The sequence below is a fragment of the Halichondria panicea genome, chromosome 6 (genome assembly GCF_963675165.1).
Source record: "Halichondria panicea chromosome 6, odHalPani1.1, whole genome shotgun sequence".
Lineage (NCBI taxonomy): Eukaryota > Metazoa > Porifera > Demospongiae > Suberitida > Halichondriidae > Halichondria > Halichondria panicea.
In genome coordinates, this window is record NC_087382.1 from 5,711,366 (window position 1) to 5,727,905 (window position 16,540).

Genomic DNA, 16,540 nt, shown 5'->3' on the forward strand with positions numbered 1-16,540 from the left:
AGCATAACATGGCGAGAGGCATTAGCAAGCGCACGCTTGCAACACTCGTTAGTACAGTAAAGTATGAGCAAGTGCACTCTTTGTATGAGTATGAGGTTGATGGAAAGTTTGGAGTCATGATCCGATACAGAGAAAGAAAGCTCTAGCTTGCTTAGCATACTCTCACTTTCATTATAGGCTTATTAAAGCGTTATATTATACAAATTTGCTAAAATTAGTACCAATTTAGTTATATGGTTTATCATGAATGTCAGTCAGTTCTTTGTACTCGCTATACAACCTGCAATTTGAATGTGATCCTGGAACTGATAATTATTGATTGAGGTTTGGATTAAAGCTTTTCAGGCTCCAGATGCAGTGTTGTATCCATCCAGACACACAATGTTGTACCATACGTAAAGTTGATTCCCGTAACTACAGTAACATTTTGTGGACATACCAAACAACGTCTTTGATATATGAAAAGTCACCATTGTATATACCTGTCCTCAGCTCTCTGAGTATATACTGTACGTTAGTGCATATTGAAATCTACATGTACCACAAGCTAAACTTCCTGTATATTTCACTTAGCTATAAATGAGCCACAACTTATGTTATGGAGACCATGCAAAAACTTACTGTGGCCTGATAATCATTAATTAAACAGCATTATTATTATAACAGCCACAAAATTAGTGAAAAAGGCATACTTTCAGCTGTATGACTTTTATTACACACTTATTATAACCTTGACAACATAAACTCGCATTTCAAGGAAACAGACTTGCTGTGGATATAACTATATCATATGTGTTATTACATGCACCAAAGACACACCAAAATGCAAGAAAATCATTTATAGATATAATACACAACAAATTAATATACCGCTGCAGACTACAAAGAATGTTAACACTATAATTGTAAGAAGTTAAACACAAATGAATCGTTTGTAGAGTCTTCCTTTATCCCTGCGCTCCAACTGGGTCTAAGCGGAGAAGCTCCCTGCAGGTGATTCGTAACATGGTATCACATGAAAAGATGAATAATCGGCAAAAGTCCGAGATGCGTCGAGGTACAGTGCCCTCCGCGTTTGGAGCAGCTGCAAAATAGAAAAGAAAAGACGGTGACCAAAATAAGGTGTACAATGACATTTTGGTCACTCTCATAGCGGGTTCCTAAGCCCCCATGACATGATAGTGTTTGGAACCATCTGCATGTGGTATAGCAGGCCACTTCTTTATTACAGAGCCACTGATGTGCTAGTGCAGTGTGCCCACTATACAATATGTTAATTGCTACTGCAATCAAGTGAGTTCGGAAATCTTACCCCTAATTAAAGCTCCTCTGTAACATGTGTCATCAAAAGAACGATCAGCAATTGGCCAGAAGTCTTCTTGTAGAAAACCCAAATGCCTTGATGCTTTGATTCGTCCGAACATTACAGCCGCACCTTCCTCCCCTAATATTTCACCAAACATTCTCCTACTTTGATCGAGGAACACATCCACAAATTCAGCCCCTGTTAAAGAACGAAGTGTGCATTGACATACTAGGCAAAGTTAACAGATCCAGTATTAATATGCATAAAGTCGACATTTACATGTAAAAAAAAGTCTAAAAATACCTATAAATAATTTTAGACTACATTACATCATCTGTAATTGATCTGATTGGCTAAAAACAGTAGATTACATGGAAGCATAATCTACAAGAAGGTGCTTATTCTACAGGAAATGGGCGCATATTCTACAGGAATTGGACACATATTCTACAGGAAATGGACGCATATTCTACAGGAAGTGACAAATAATTTGCAGGAAGTTCTCAAAAGTTGGAACGACATTTTTAGTGAAAGTGACAAGAAGATGACAAAAACATTATGAATGCAATAGTTTGTTCAGTCAATATCCATTCTTTCCATGACCACTGTTGCTTGTATTGCTTTTTCCAGTTGGGCATGGGAAAGGGGGCCAAGAAGCATCAAAAACACTTTAGCAGTCGCTTGACACTTTCTATTGAGTTTTTTAAGGTTCCATGCCGGTCCAGTCTGCTCTATACCCCCTCCACTCCACCACAGAGCTTCATTCTTCTTCTTGTAGTGTTGCAGTCAGTTCTAGCATAGTTCTAGGTTCTTTTTACTTGTCTGTTCTTTCCAGTATCTTCAAGAAGCGTTTCACAAGCTTTACTAAGTTTTTTCATTGTTTTGAAGCCGTCTTCTTGTCTTTTTCTGTCAACTGGTGTCTCTCCAGCTCGTCCAGCTCGCACAAATTCAATTTCTGTTGCTACGCACCAAACCTGGCTTTTTATAACCATGCCTCGCGCATGCGCAATGAAGTCCAAGTTAGATAGACCACACCCACTCGTAGAATATGCGTCTTAGTAACCGCCTTGGTTACGGTTAGATTCCCTCGGCTTTGCGCCTCAGGCTAACCGCAACCGCGGAGGTTACATAGACGCATGTTCTACTCTTAGGTGTAGTCTATCCTATACATGTATTTCACTCAGTTTGAGCTGCATGCCCTCACCCCCTTTAGATTGATCGATACGCTCATAGTGATAGGATTATGTTCTGGGAAAATAATTATGCGAGCTTCTATATAGTGTGTAGATGAGAAGGGCTGATATAAATGCTCCTACTAGCTATAGTCAAACGATTATTGAACTGTACGAGAGAAGGTTCCCTATAACCAACTTACTTGGGAGGGGGTAAACTGGCCGCGTGCTACTCCTGGGAAAATTGTCCACCACAGGATAGGCACCAACCCAGCAGAATATGTATTCATTTATTAGGTTTATTCTCTGCATAACGTCAGGTGATGGAAGCAACTGGGAACGTGTGTGTGTGTGTGAGTGGTGGATGTGTATGTATGTGGAGTGAATGAATGTGTATGTGTATAGTGGATGAATGTGTATGTGTATAGTGGATGAATGTGTATGTATGTGAGCGGGAGTATGTTAGTGCATGCATTGTGTGGGTGGTGCATGCTACTCACCACAGATGACACAGCTCCTGCGTCAGTTGTGTTGATCGTGTATTGGAGAACAGCCCTATTTTGATCAAGCTCCAGTACGCCTATAGGACACAAAAACGTTACAAAAGCAACTTAAATTAACTATGGTGCTGTTGAAAATAAAATAAGTATACATCAAATCAAAGAGTAGGAAAGAGTCGAGAGTGCATGGCCGATCTACTGTTACATTGATTAGGTGATGAGGATTTACAAGCGACTTAAACATTACCTGGCCCAGTGAAGACAAAGTTATTTGGAGTTGACCCAAAGAATTTACGCGATCCGAGGAAGTCACTAACAGTATCCACACAGGAGAACTGTCCATCGGGAACAAATATGGTAGAACCATTGTTGAAATTAAACGCAAATCTCCTGCAATAAATTCACAACAACGTATAAACTACAGGCTCAACAAAAATGTCTTACCAACAATGCAAACTAACTAACAACAGGTCAAACATAATTATAACATGCTTTTGATGTAATCTAGAGCAGAGGAGGTCGATCACCTGATCTTCTGCTAATTGTGATAATCTAATGCTAATCCTCACATGACCTGATCACTACCTAAGTGGCAATACTACTTACAAGTCACCTGAATTCGAGTGTCAGAGCTAGTCTATAGTTTTATACAAGTACAAAGCAATAGCTTGATGATTCTACTCAAAACTATATTATCAGCATCAGCATACACATAGTTGCAAGGCAATCATCCTGTGTGGATTAGCAGAAAGGTCAAGTTGTGTCTACTCTGAATCTAGAGGCATTGCACACTGTAAAGAGAGAATATGCAGTGCATTAGAAAAAACTTACCCGTTAATGTATGTCACAGTTTGCCCTGCGGAGAATTCAATTTTCTGTTGAGATACGAACCTCTTGACCATTCGATTCGCCCCTTCGTGTTTTAGAATTGTCTTTAGGAATTTTGCGCGACTAAATTTAGGGGTCTCAGCACTTCTTTTGTGAGGTACGTCCAATGTTAATGGCTACATAAAATAGATATGCGGGAATTCTTACAGTAGTCTACAGTACATATATTCTTCAAATTGGTAGCTAGGAAATGAAAAGAAAATCGACTCGATTTCACCTGTCATTGTACACATAGTATTAGTGAACTAGCTATTGTGGGTATACCTTCTCATAGGGATCGTTCTGTTGATTCAACCACTCTGGGTCCCATAGCCTAACAAAATCGAAAGTAACGCAATTTCCCTGTAGCTGGTCGGTTGGTTCAACACAAGTAGCTCGAATCACAAATCCAGTGAAAACCTAAGCAGGAATACAACAGTTTGATTGAGTGGCACAATACCTGTTTTTTTTTAGTAAATCATATTACCAAGTTCCTACACACCTCAATGCACAGAGACAACTATGATTTGCAATTGACATGCATGCATGCTTTGCATTATTATTGTATTCATACCTGACCATTATTCAGATCTCCAGCATCTGTGTCTGGAGGAATTCCTACGTCCAGATTAGGGTTGGAACAGAACTCAATGGCTGCGTTGCCATTGGTGAAGACCGTTCCCAAACCTACAAAAGAATACTGTTACATACAAAATAGCATTGCTACAAGCAAAATCTAATTTAGAATCAGAAATCGGAGAGGTAGAAGTCTGCCTGAAGTGATTTTATAGTTACAGAAAGACTTTGAACTGGACGCTCCAAGCTCAAGGTTACCATTATAAAGCTAACTAAAATTGTCCATTCAGAAAATAATTAGAAAAATCCATACAACCATACTTATTGCCTAGTGAGTGGCTAAATCAAAGCGATCTAGCTAGTGCTCTATACATGGCACATTGCATCACTATACCATAATAATTATTATAACAACCATATAATTATATTGGACTGCAATAATTATTATAATTCTGCATATTGCAGTGCAAATGGCATGTTGAATGCGGATGAAATCAAAACGAATTAAAACGAATAATTTACTATGGAATTCGGCACAACTAATGAATTTACTTGTCTATTAATATAGGGAAAAACGTAATCAATCAGAAGAGTTTGACATCATTGAGAAACAAGTTAGTTATTGCAGCACCCTCGTGCAACATGCCAAATATTGCACTGGAGCAACATAAGTGCTGGGAAACAACTATACAACAAATATACTTGCTACAAAATATACAGAACACTCACCGCCATTATACAGGTCTGTTTGCCTGATGTCTTCATCATCACCACACATTACTTCCTCTCCACCAAGCAATTCAGGGTTTATGACTCGAACAAAGTCTGCACTGAAGAGTGAAATAGTATACCGTCAGTACTATCATTATCTCGGTTCGCATGTAGTATACGATAGTTTGTGTGTGTGTCTGTCTGTGTAAATTGATACAGCTGCTCAAGGATCAATGAAGTGCAAGTAAGAGTTTCTATAGGCTTCTAGTCATGTTTTCTTGGATTTTTAATTCGTAGATTTGCAAAATCAGTGGCGTAGCCAGAAGGTGGTAAAGGGGGCAATTATACCCCCCCCTTTTTCTGGATCTCTACTTACCAGTCTCAGCTCTAGCTAGCTAGCTACGTTTGTCTCAATTAGTAATTATTGAAGTAACAGTTACATGCATGTGCAAACAAATATGGGTGGGGCATTGGATACTTGATACTTGATACAAGTTAGCTCTGTGGCTTAAGTGTGAGCGTCCAAGGTGGATACATGATGTTCTTAAGTAATGATTAATGGACAACGCTGAGCAATGTCATGTCCATTTAGGTTAAAAGTGAAATGTATCATTCATGTGGTAAAGGTTAATTTGTTTGTAAAACCATCAAAATGAAAGCGCATCGTGGGTGTGGGTGCTGATGTCTCAGTGGAAAGCTACACATAACTATAGACAATAAAATTACTTAAAAGCAAGCGGTTGCATGGAATCCAAAATTCCAAATTACCTTAGACAATCGGCTCCGGGTGCTGGAGATTCTGTTTGCAACATTTGAGGTAAGAGGTGCAAATAGGTGCCCGTCGGACATTGCACATTGTACAGCTGCATGGAGGAGGCTCCGTATGTAATACCTGCAGAATTGTTTTCCTCGTTAAAAAGAATCTCAATTCTTCAATTGCATTGACAAACATAAAAACACGCTCTTTCTCAAGAAATTGATCTATACATCTATGCGTTCACAGTCAATCATAGAGCAGGTATTAATTCTCAGACTACCGTACCCTCGCGAAAATACACCCACTTTTTTCTGCAAAAAGTTTAGGCTTATTAGGGAACTGGGAGTTTAATCGCGAACGGCGACTTTTCACTTGAATATACGCCCACCCGCGGCCTTAAATCAAGGCTTGTACTTAGCTTTATGACAATATTGTATTTTCATTTCAATACATAGTATGAACATTTCATTCACAACACAACAATGTTATAAACTAATGCATGAGTATGATTAATGCATGATAAGAAGAAGTGGACTCTGACCCTATTTGTTACTCATCAGATGTAGCAGCAGGAACTTTCCAAAGGATGGTACCGTAGGTCATACTCTTACAGAGCTATTAGATACTTTGTTTCAGACAAGGCAAGGTAACCTGCAAAATTGGCCTGGGTGATGACTTCGTTCTCAGATTTGTGTTGATGTTCCCTCTCTGCATATAGGACTATAGTTGTTCCCTGCATATACCTCTTCAAGGGCAAACAGAGAAACTTATATGTCTGATCTTGGTCCAGCAAGGAGTATAGTGTAACTAGCTGTACTACCTAAAACTTACTTTCTTCACTAAAATTAGAGCTAGTAAACAACCTATTATCGAACACGTTCTATTTTTGAACGCTTATTCTCGAGGACAACGGCTCAGAGCACTAAGCTGATAATACCTAGGTATAGACTAGGTAAGGCTCTATTCAAGTCCGAACTCACGGCCAGCAAAAAGCTTCCTCGGCGGAGTGACAGGGCCAAACACGGAACAGATTTAGTTCAAACATAGCCACGATTCTTCGAACTCTCTCTCTCGTATCGACAGAAGGCTCTAAACAGCTAGCTACAATGCATAACCGTAATCTACAACTAGTACACTATGTACAGCTCTGGTTTCGAGGTCTGATTGCAAGCTGTTAGACAATGGTGGCCTCTTAAAAAAGTGCAGAAGTGCCATTAAAATCCGAACGATTAACACCTTTTCTTCATAATCTCAAATTTTTTCCAGTTCTACGTCATGGCTACACTGGAGATTATAATGAAAAAAAAGGTAAATTGGTTGTTCACTCTGATAGTGATCATGTGGCATTTAGCTACTGCGCATGCTCAAACTCTTCAAACTCTTCATTCTGGGTGCATGGGCGTATAATCGAGTCAAAATAAACCTTGTGCAAGAACTTAGAAGCAAAAGAGGGGATGGGCTTATTTTCGCGAGGGTACGGTACTAGCTGAGTGAGCCAAAAACGGGGGGAAGGGGGAGTGGAGGATGGAAAAACCACCCCTATCCCCTATAGCTATTACAAATGACACTGTACACCGTACCGCTACTTACCATCAGCTATCTTGTTCTCCGTTATGTACCAACTTCTACCTCTAAGATCTTCGTTACCACGGGGAAACTCAGCCACACACGTCAGATCAACACTGTTACAGATCCCATTTACATCAGTCGTATAACTGTACCTTCGATAGCCTCTGAATGAGCAAATCAGAGTGCAAGTGAGGAACATGCCACGATCACACTAAATATGCAGCAAAGGTCATTCAGGCTATAATTATTATGATTATGCAACTCAGCATCTAGATAGCTGGATTTCATAACCTTGCACATAAAATAATAAAGCATCACTGGCAGCACTGTGCTTCTCACCTAACTAGCTAATTAAACAGCACCACTCTATACAGTGTTTGCCTGCAATTTTTATTCAAGTTAGCACCAGTAATTTAAATGGTTACTTACGTTTCATTCATTGGTGGGAAAATGGGTCTATCCTCTACCTGAGCGATTCCATTTGAGCATGCTTCGAAGTTTGCTAGAGCCAGCATGGGTAGACACAATAAAAGTGCAAGGCACTTCATTCTTGACTGCACAAGCTATCTAGTAGCTACGATCGAAATGATTGCAACCAGTGGGCTGTATTGTGAGTCCCACAGCACACACCTATACGCCCTGGTAAGAAGAAACGCTAGCTTCTTGCACAGCTTAGAATACACTTGATCATTTTTGGCCGGTCAGCAGCACGGCGCATGCGCAGTGCGGGGTCTAGCGGCGCATACGCGCAACAAAGGCTTTTGTGTTGACTCAAAATGACTGTGGTTTCTTTAGCTAGTAAACACTTTCCGTCTGGCATAACACATCATCTTATGCAAATACATGTACGTGTACACTGACTATTAGTGAAGGGAATACTAAAACTCTATATCTTGCATCAGTCCTATTGTGATCTCTTCTGCATAGTATAGATTGTAATCTGTCCCACCACTACGAATGCACACAGAAAATAAGGGAGCCAAAATGTGATGAAGCAGAACTCCTAAAATGTCATTGCCCAGTCCACCCCCCTTAAATGGGTACCAGAATTGTTCAACTGTTGATACACTCAAAATTTGAAATGAAATGAGATCACATGCCATTGTGCAGCAACGAGTAAACAAAGACACTATACTGTTTGGCATGTCTACATACAACAATGGGTGAAATAAAAACAGGCAGAACTCTTGCCGATCCACACAGTCAAGCTAAAGATAAAACTTTGAGTCAACTGTTTGTTAGCCACTATATAGTAGTATTTTTATCCAACATCAAAATAGCAGCATTTGGCAGCTAAAGATGAACCTTGGGCTGAAACTAGCGCTTACCCTAGTCTTTATACTCAGCGTGAACATCAACAGACTCGGAGTGAGAACAACACAAGCCTCTACAACTGGAGAAGATGTGAGCTCCCTCATCACAGAATGTCTTAACATATTGCCAAGATACCCTCCACCAAAGTAAGGAAACACCATCATTGTTCCCAATCAATAATTGTGTTGGACAAAATGATAGCAACGTAAAATACACAGAGTATACATTACCCTACCCAACACAACTCTAGAATGGGGTTCATGTAATAGAGGTTTACTAAAATGAGGGTTCATTCTCTGTATAAACTTCACATGTCTCTATTCAAGTTAAAAATGTGATTAATGAGTTTGTGGTTAACTCATACAAAACAAGAGCTGTTTAGTTAACTCTCTCAGTAATTGCTCAGTATGTACAATGTTCTCATCAAGACTAGATTTTAGAATAAATAAGGCAGCTAGGATTCTCAGTTAATACATGTACATGACTGTAGTAGTGCACAGTGAAGCCATGTGTGATTCTTGCATGGGTTGATGTGCTCCCAAAGATTGACTATACCCACAACATTTCCACAATGTGTGACTTCTTGGGTTGATGTGTTTCCAAGGATATGACTAGCCACAACATTGCCACAGGTTACCATAGAGACAGCCACAAACACAGATGCACACACCTAGAGAATGTGTGTGTGTGTGTGTGTGTGTGTGTGTGTGTGTGTGTGTGTGTGTGTGTGTGTGTGTGTGTGTGTGTGTGTGTGTGTGTGTGTGTGTGTGTGTGTGTGTGTGTGTGTGTGTGTTTGTGGATGGGCATTTGTTACAGCTAATTTAACATATTTTTTTATTAAACACACGGCATCAGTCAGTTTGCTTGCTATCGAACGAGGACACGATCAGTGGGACCATTCCAAACGTGTGATGCTACACTCGTGAGAGAGACTCTGATTCCTATGCTGTTTGGGAATGAAAACTTCACACAGTTCTATATTCAGACTCCAGGCCGCCTCAGGGGCAGAAGCTACAACAATAGGTGAGAAGTTATGACAGCAGCTGTTAAATTCACCAGCATATTAATTAAGTGTAAAAAGAACACTTCAAAGGAAAGAAGACCATCAAGTGCTAGGAAAAGAATGAATTTTTAACCCTAACCCTAACCTCAACCCTAACCAACAATCATTATGATAGGTATATAGAGGGTGACATGTTTCATTTTACACACTTGGGGCCATCACTATATAATTGATCTCTTTGGTCAACAGCTGTACGATACATAGATACATAATACATGCAGGTGCACAGTTTCAAGAAAGTAAGCAAACAGAAAGGAGTCATGCTTGAAGGTGAATCCAAGCGACGGCAGAAACACAGAAGCTGCTCTCCAACAAGATGGCTAAGCCTCCATCAGGCATGGGCTCATGGGCATGGTTTACATGCATTTAAAAAGAGGACGTAGAATGCACAACGCTTGGACCTATAGGAATTAAGCTCCTGAGCATCAGTATCATTATTCTGTATAATATATAGGAGACGACTTTTTGCTTAACTATAGCTCTTTGACGCTGAAAAATCCGGCATAGCTTTTATTCTAGCTATATGCATTGTGATGCACTGAATCGTTGCTAGGGGGAGGTTCTTTTATCGTGCTGCGGTCACGTGGTATTTAAGTCAGATCATAGATAGAGTAGAGAGGGATTGGAAACGGAAGTACCCTCGAAGTACCATCTGTGCATCTCCGCGGTTTAATCGAGGCTTATTTTTTAACACGAGGGCTAAACATGAATAATTCATGAGAATTGTTTTGCTCTCTGTAAGAAGTCCACGAGCAGTTCTGCTGCTAAACATCAACTTTCATCTCATACTCAAGGCCATTTGAGACACAGGACACTATTTAGTTCAGCCTTAGCTATATCAAAGGTACTATAGGAACACAAGCATGAAAAGCGCTCTGTGTACCTCTAGCTACTTCACGACAATCGAGATTATATTTTCTTCGTTTCCAATTGATACCTATACTATCATCAGGGGGCATGTGATTCAGTAATGGGGGTAGCTCTGAGATGTATGCATTGGACACAATAAGTTTCCCGGGCTTTTGTGGGAGTTATGAAGAGATACACGGATGGTCCCAGAGCCACTACGTAGACTTCATTGTAAAACAATCACGTGAATCACTTCCGTTTCCAATCCCTCTCTACTCTATCTATGGTCAGATATACCTCACCTAATCTATACTCGGAGGATATGCACTCCGTATATCCTCCGCCAAGAGTAGTACTCCTATCTACTCTTGCCTCCGCGTATAGGTGTAGTAGTATATCCTATACAGGGCATGAAACAAGTTAATTAGATAAAGCATTACACGTACATGTATAATTATTATGCTCTATATTACATAGGCTGCTGTGTAGATGGAATGTGGAGTGCAGGAATGACCAGCTTCTCTACCTGGACGTCACAGAGCACAATATTGAACCAAAGCAGCAGTCATCTTTATTCAGGGTGAGACTCACTACTGATTGAAAAGCTAAACTGTTTGGGGGGGACACTGCATGCATGAAGTGTTTACGGGAGACGCTTTGCATAGTCTAGCATGCCTATTTTTGGGTCTGGCTTCTGCGAGACTACCCTGTACAGAAAATAGAATCCCTTGCTAATTAAATAATTAGCAGAATCAATGTGTTGATCTTGACTATACACTGTTTTAATACAGAGAGAAGTGTGTGCGGATTACCTGGAATTGATCCGAGATTTTGGAAGAGAGAACTCCTGTGGATTCAGAAACCCATACACAGAGGTGGAGCCACACAGAATCAGAATGGAGTTCAGATCTAATACAAAGTAAGACATCAAACATGCCTTATTATAATGATGACCTTTTACCAGACGTGCCAAAGTTTAGGTAAGGATCATCACTATTATAAGCAGCAGTCAGTCAAATTACCTTAGATAGTCAAAAGTCTTCTTTGAGCGCCACAAATGCTGGGGTGTTTTAGAGTAGTATACACAACACATTACTGTAACATAATTATAATTCTAGTTGTTAGACGTAAAGAGGCATTTAAAAAAGAAAAACACGTTCAGCAGCAACAGAAGATCTTTGCATTTGCACCTAAGTGTTAGTCACCTATTATGCCCCAAATATGCCAGTACCTATTATGCCATAAAAAATATGCCAGCATAATGGCCTAATGGTCACATACTATAGCCTCGGTCCCAGGCAGATTTTTTTCTAATAGACAGGAAAGAAAAACACTCTTTTGACCTAGCGTTCAATTAGAGAAAAGTTGGGCCAGGAACGAGGCTATAGTCACATAATTATACACACCATAGAATTCTGAATGAGACTTGCCTGTATAAATATTCCTATTCCATATAGATTGAGATTCCCTGGTTTCAGAATGAGAATTGCCTGTTTCAATCCGGAGCTACAAGATCTGGAAGGATGCTCACCGACTGACGATATTGCACTGGAACAACTAGAGAGCCTGAGGAAGAAAAGATATGTGCATGAGGTTAGTAGATATACGCCAAAAAATATGGAAGAAGAGTCGCTATATTGCCGGGATAACGCAATTATGAAAATTGTGGGAAGGGGGGGCTGAACTGTAAACAATGCAAACAGTGTGCTGTTACTATTGTGGTAGGAAGATGTAAATTAAATGCACGGATTACATACAGGAGAATGAAGATTCACTCAACAAAGAAAATGAAACAAGGAAAATTCCATTCCATTCCAGATACTTGCAATACTTCGATAAGGTTTGTGTATGAAACAATGCCGTACATACAGTACTTAATGATACACACACATTGTCTGTATAATTATGCATGTCTAGTGGAAACGTAGGTTTGTGTCTAATAATAATCTTGTTGCCAAGAGAAAATACAAATTTGTCATAAATGCATGCGTGTATACTCCTAGTCTAGACTACACATTAACTCCCCCGACTTTGGTGGGAACAATAGCCACACATCAACACACACAACACTTGCTTGTCCATATGGATTTCCTGGGGCTAATGTCTAAATGCAATTATAGACATGCATGAAAGAAGTAATACAACAGGGCGTAAATAGCAGACTTCACCTGAAAAGAGAGGCTACCAGTTAAAAAGTACACCTCTGAGCACAATGATGTGTCATATGCATGCACACAGGTGTCCCCAATACTAGGAAACACAAGAGAGAGAAGGAAAAGGTCACTTTCAGAGCAAATGGTTATTGACAAAACTGCCACACTCTATTTTAGGGACAACCTCTTACTGGTACATGCAATGAACTTATACTCACCCTATATAATAATTATAGCCAGATTAATGTGACCCAAAGTGGTCTCTATAATATAGCATGCATGTGTTTGGACCTGTCACAGTGTGTTAACACACCGCCCCCTCATTATGCACAGTTAGCAAGCAGACCAATAGGTCACGCATACCTTTCTTATTATTTTATTGTAGACACACTTTTTATAAGATGTAGTCATAATAGTGAATGCAAATACTATTGGTTACCATGACCCCCTCCACACACACACACACACACACACACACACACACACACACACACACATCACTTTCTCTGTCACAGGTGTCTGTAAACAAGACGTTTGTCAAGTACAGTTTTCAAAATATTGACGTAGTACACACTTACAATGTTTACCATGGCATTGAGAGTTTCCATAGCTACCCAGACACCCTACAAGCTTTTAGAGGAAGAGGTAACACACGTATCTTATTAATTAAACTAAGAAACGTGCTTTTAACACATAATGTATTAAAAATGTTCTAAACTAGACAATTCTTGTTCAATATGGGATATAGTAATGTACTATTGCTATGGTCTTTTGGAGCCGGACACTTAATGTCGCATATTTATCTTTATACAGGAGTACTGACTGTTATAAACAACGCAGCTTTCTATGTTACCTACGGACTGGACCTTGAAAGGGTAATCCCCAAATTTTTAAGTACTGTTATTTATACCTATACAGCCGGTCATGTAGATGATGCAAACAGTGTATACTCAGATGCCGAGAGTTGTGTTTTATCCAAACGTTCTTTCCACTTTCAGTTTCAACCTAGTGAGAATGAGAGGATTGTAATCAGAGTATTAATGGAAGTAGAGGAAAGAATGCTCAATCTGCCGCCACAAGACTTTGTTATTGAGGATAAAGGTATATATATATAAAGGAAAATGACAGTGGTGCAACGGTAAAAGCCATGAGTATTCCAATATGGTAGTAGGTCCAGGTCGCGCTTTAGAAAAAAACGTCTGCATGGTCAAGTTCCTATGTCAAACTCGTGTAGAAGTCTAGGAATTTTCTGGACCGGTAATTAACCGCACCGGACGTGCACGTCCACAATCAATCATGAAATAATTATGAATCGCCATTGTATTCATAGTTGATCGTGGGCGTGCACGTCCGAATTTCCTATTTTTGCACGGGTTTCACATGGGACTTGACAAGACGTTTTTCCTAAAGCACTGCCTGCACCCGAATTAAAGGCTATGGGTATAGTAATGGTCCTGTAGAAGGTTGTATATACTAATAACTAGCTGGTACAAATTGAATGCAGGGAAAACGACATGCAGTGATAAACAGATTGCAGTAGTATACAGTATAATTATCCTAGCACAGAATTACTTTAGTGGTCTCTGTACAGGGTTTGAAGCATCAACTGACTTAATTAATAAATAATGGTCCATCGGTATAGATGCCGGAATTTGACATGTTACACATGTTACACCACACACACTCAAACACAGATCACTATTACTATGGCACTGACTCCCCACCACCAGGACTCGGTGCTGGCAATGTTCGAGGTGAGAGCAACCATTACTCTGTGTATGCATTATTAAGTTAGTTGCAACGTATAGGTCTCATATGAGTCATATACCTACAAAAGCAACATACACTATAGGGCTTCTGTTTGTGCGTACATACACAATAGGCAATTTTCGAGCATGTTTGGCACAAATCACATCCATTACTGAGCCCTCACTTAAAGCAACCCTCAGGAATGTGCAATTGGTTGGCAAATTTGTGTGTTTATTTGTGATGAGGATTGAAAATATTCACTGATTTTTACGCATTATTAACACACGTATACTGATGCATGTAATATATTCTCAGAAAAGCGTCAACTGAGTGCTATTGAGCCAGAGGTCATCGAGGCAGCAAGAAGAGGAGTAAATTCTTGCAATGCTGTGTTGAGAGGCGTTGCACAGTCCGTACTAGAGCTCATTAACTGATCAAAACTTTCAGAGTAGACATCATTTAGTTTGTTTTAACCCAACCCTCCTCCATTAAATGGCAGGATAATGTTTTACTACTGCTGGTCAGTACATTTTATGTAGAATTTTCAAAACTAATCTGATTATTGTATATATTAAATGCTAACGTTCAACACTGACCACTCAATCAAGTAAAACGTTAGTTAAAGTGGTCCTAGACAAACCAAGTCATGCATGCACCCAAGCAGCATCAGGTGTGAATAGATGCTGGGATGATAATTATTATATGTACATGTACTGAGCTAGCTATCATAGTACATGTAACACATAGATCGACCTAAAATGTAAAATAATAATGTCTGTGAAATAACATTTGAGGGTGGTGTGAATAGTACGTCCCAGTATGAGAGCCAAAAACGCACATTATTATCGGTAATTTAATTACGATGCCTGCTAGTGTTGGTTTGTGCTTTACCATGCAATATACATGCACCTATTATAGCCATTAGCCAGAATATGTGGAAAATGATCCTACCTTTGTATTGTTTACACGAACTTTGCTGACACAAACTGAGAGCTATAGGCTGATTGAGCCTATATACATGTAACAGCTTACAATGGTAAGGACACAAAGAGTGTTCTCACTCTCAGAAATATCCCTCCTCCCGAAGTAGATGTGTTGTTTTTCAGCATAATTATACTGTCAGAGATGGACACAGTACTGCCAAGGTCACCATACATGAATTGTTCCACCATTCCCGTCAGCACTGTTGTTTCTTAGTGTACTGTCAGATATGGACACACGGCCTGAATAAACACCAATAGCTCCACCACTCAGCATTGTTATTTTTAAGTGTGCTTTTGAAAATGGACACACCAACGTACTGAGTAAGTATATGAATTGCTCCACTATTCTCGTCCGCATGCATAGTTGTTTTTCAGTGTGTTGTCAGAGATAGATACACTACCTGAGTTAACATTATATTAATCGCTTTACCTAATTGAGCACTGTTGTTTGTCAGTGTACTTTCGGAGATGGTCACATTGCCTAATTGAACACCATGCAATAGCTCCACCACTCTTGTTGTTTGTCAGCGTACTGTCGGAGATGGTCACATTGCCTAATCACTCCACTAATCTTATTAGCACTGTTGTTTGTCAGTGTGTTGTCGGAATCTTATGCAGATGAAGAGTTGGTGTTGTTCGCACTTCTAATCATGAGAGTATAGTCTCTGTGAAATTCCAGAGTTTAACATGTCTAGCACGAGGAGATACTCACTAACAATATTAAATTCCAGGACATAATATTAAATGTGAGTTGAATCAGATCACACCTAGCTAACACCTTTCGTGGGGCAAAAAATTTCACAACACCAATTTCCCTTCTCTCTATATATACTGTCCGTTTAAAGGAGAGAGCTTCTCCTGTGAGATAATTATTTAAGCCATTGACTCAGAGTGTATATACCGTGTAACATGCAGACCATCAAAGAATGCACAAGTAGCTATATATCCACTATACATAATCAGGGCCGTAG

At 39.7% G+C, this 16,540-nt stretch overlaps 2 protein-coding genes and 1 long non-coding RNA gene across 4 annotated transcripts; 1 reads left to right on the top strand and 2 right to left on the bottom strand.

The window, feature by feature from the left end:
• Nucleotides 1-731: 731 nt before the first annotated feature.
• Nucleotides 732-8,150, bottom strand: LOC135336854 (uncharacterized). The gene is made up of 12 exons (XM_064532726.1): nucleotides 7,888-8,150; nucleotides 7,480-7,622; nucleotides 5,901-6,024; nucleotides 5,151-5,251; nucleotides 4,420-4,532; nucleotides 4,131-4,265; nucleotides 3,810-3,982; nucleotides 3,226-3,368; nucleotides 2,979-3,058; nucleotides 2,682-2,811; nucleotides 1,313-1,504; nucleotides 732-1,084 (listed from the first exon to the last, which is right to left on the bottom strand). The coding sequence occupies exons 1-12, from the start codon at nucleotides 8,004-8,006 to the stop codon at nucleotides 948-950; spliced, it is 1,590 nt and encodes a 529-aa protein (XP_064388796.1). The 5' UTR covers nucleotides 8,007-8,150; the 3' UTR covers nucleotides 732-947.
• A 488-nt stretch (nucleotides 8,151-8,638) lies between these two features.
• Nucleotides 8,639-15,153, top strand: LOC135337982 (uncharacterized). The gene is made up of 12 exons (XM_064534001.1): nucleotides 8,639-8,918; nucleotides 9,628-9,795; nucleotides 11,162-11,264; nucleotides 11,476-11,603; nucleotides 12,142-12,277; nucleotides 12,444-12,524; nucleotides 12,923-13,030; nucleotides 13,353-13,482; nucleotides 13,651-13,712; nucleotides 13,836-13,938; nucleotides 14,532-14,591; nucleotides 14,902-15,153. Exons 1-12 carry the CDS (start codon nucleotides 8,758-8,760, stop codon nucleotides 15,018-15,020), a joined length of 1,359 nt encoding a protein of 452 aa, XP_064390071.1. The 5' UTR covers nucleotides 8,639-8,757; the 3' UTR covers nucleotides 15,021-15,153.
• LOC135337983 (uncharacterized) lies at nucleotides 9,089-13,863 on the bottom strand. Of its 2 annotated transcripts, none has more exons than XR_010395396.1 (6): nucleotides 13,748-13,863; nucleotides 12,115-12,250; nucleotides 11,707-11,744; nucleotides 11,497-11,593; nucleotides 10,987-11,083; nucleotides 9,089-9,442 (listed from the first exon to the last, which is right to left on the bottom strand). It is a non-coding gene; the product is annotated as an uncharacterized LOC135337983 (long non-coding RNA). The 2 variants fall into 2 exon arrangements; XR_010395395.1 differs by having other exon boundaries at nucleotides 9,620-11,083.
• Nucleotides 15,154-16,540: the final 1,387 nt, after the last annotated feature.

Coding starts and splice junctions, on each gene's coding strand:
- LOC135337982 (XM_064534001.1), top strand. CDS start 8,758: ATGAACCTTGGGCTGAAACTAGCGCTTACCCTAGTCTTTATACTCAGC. Junction 8,919..9,627: donor CCAAGATACCCTCCACCAAA/GTAAGGAAACAC, acceptor ACACGGCATCAG/TCAGTTTGCTTGCTATCGAA. Junction 12,278..12,443: donor AGAAAAGATATGTGCATGAG/GTTAGTAGATAT, acceptor GATTACATACAG/GAGAATGAAGATTCACTCAA.
- LOC135336854 (XM_064532726.1), bottom strand. CDS start 8,006: ATGAAGTGCCTTGCACTTTTATTGTGTCTACCCATGCTGGCTCTAGCA. Junction 4,533..5,150: donor AACAGACCTGTATAATGGCG/GTGAGTGTTCTG, acceptor ATTCTTTTGTAG/GTTTGGGAACGGTCTTCACC. Junction 3,369..3,809: donor ACTGTGACATACATTAACGG/GTAAGTTTTTTC, acceptor AATTTATTGCAG/GAGATTTGCGTTTAATTTCA.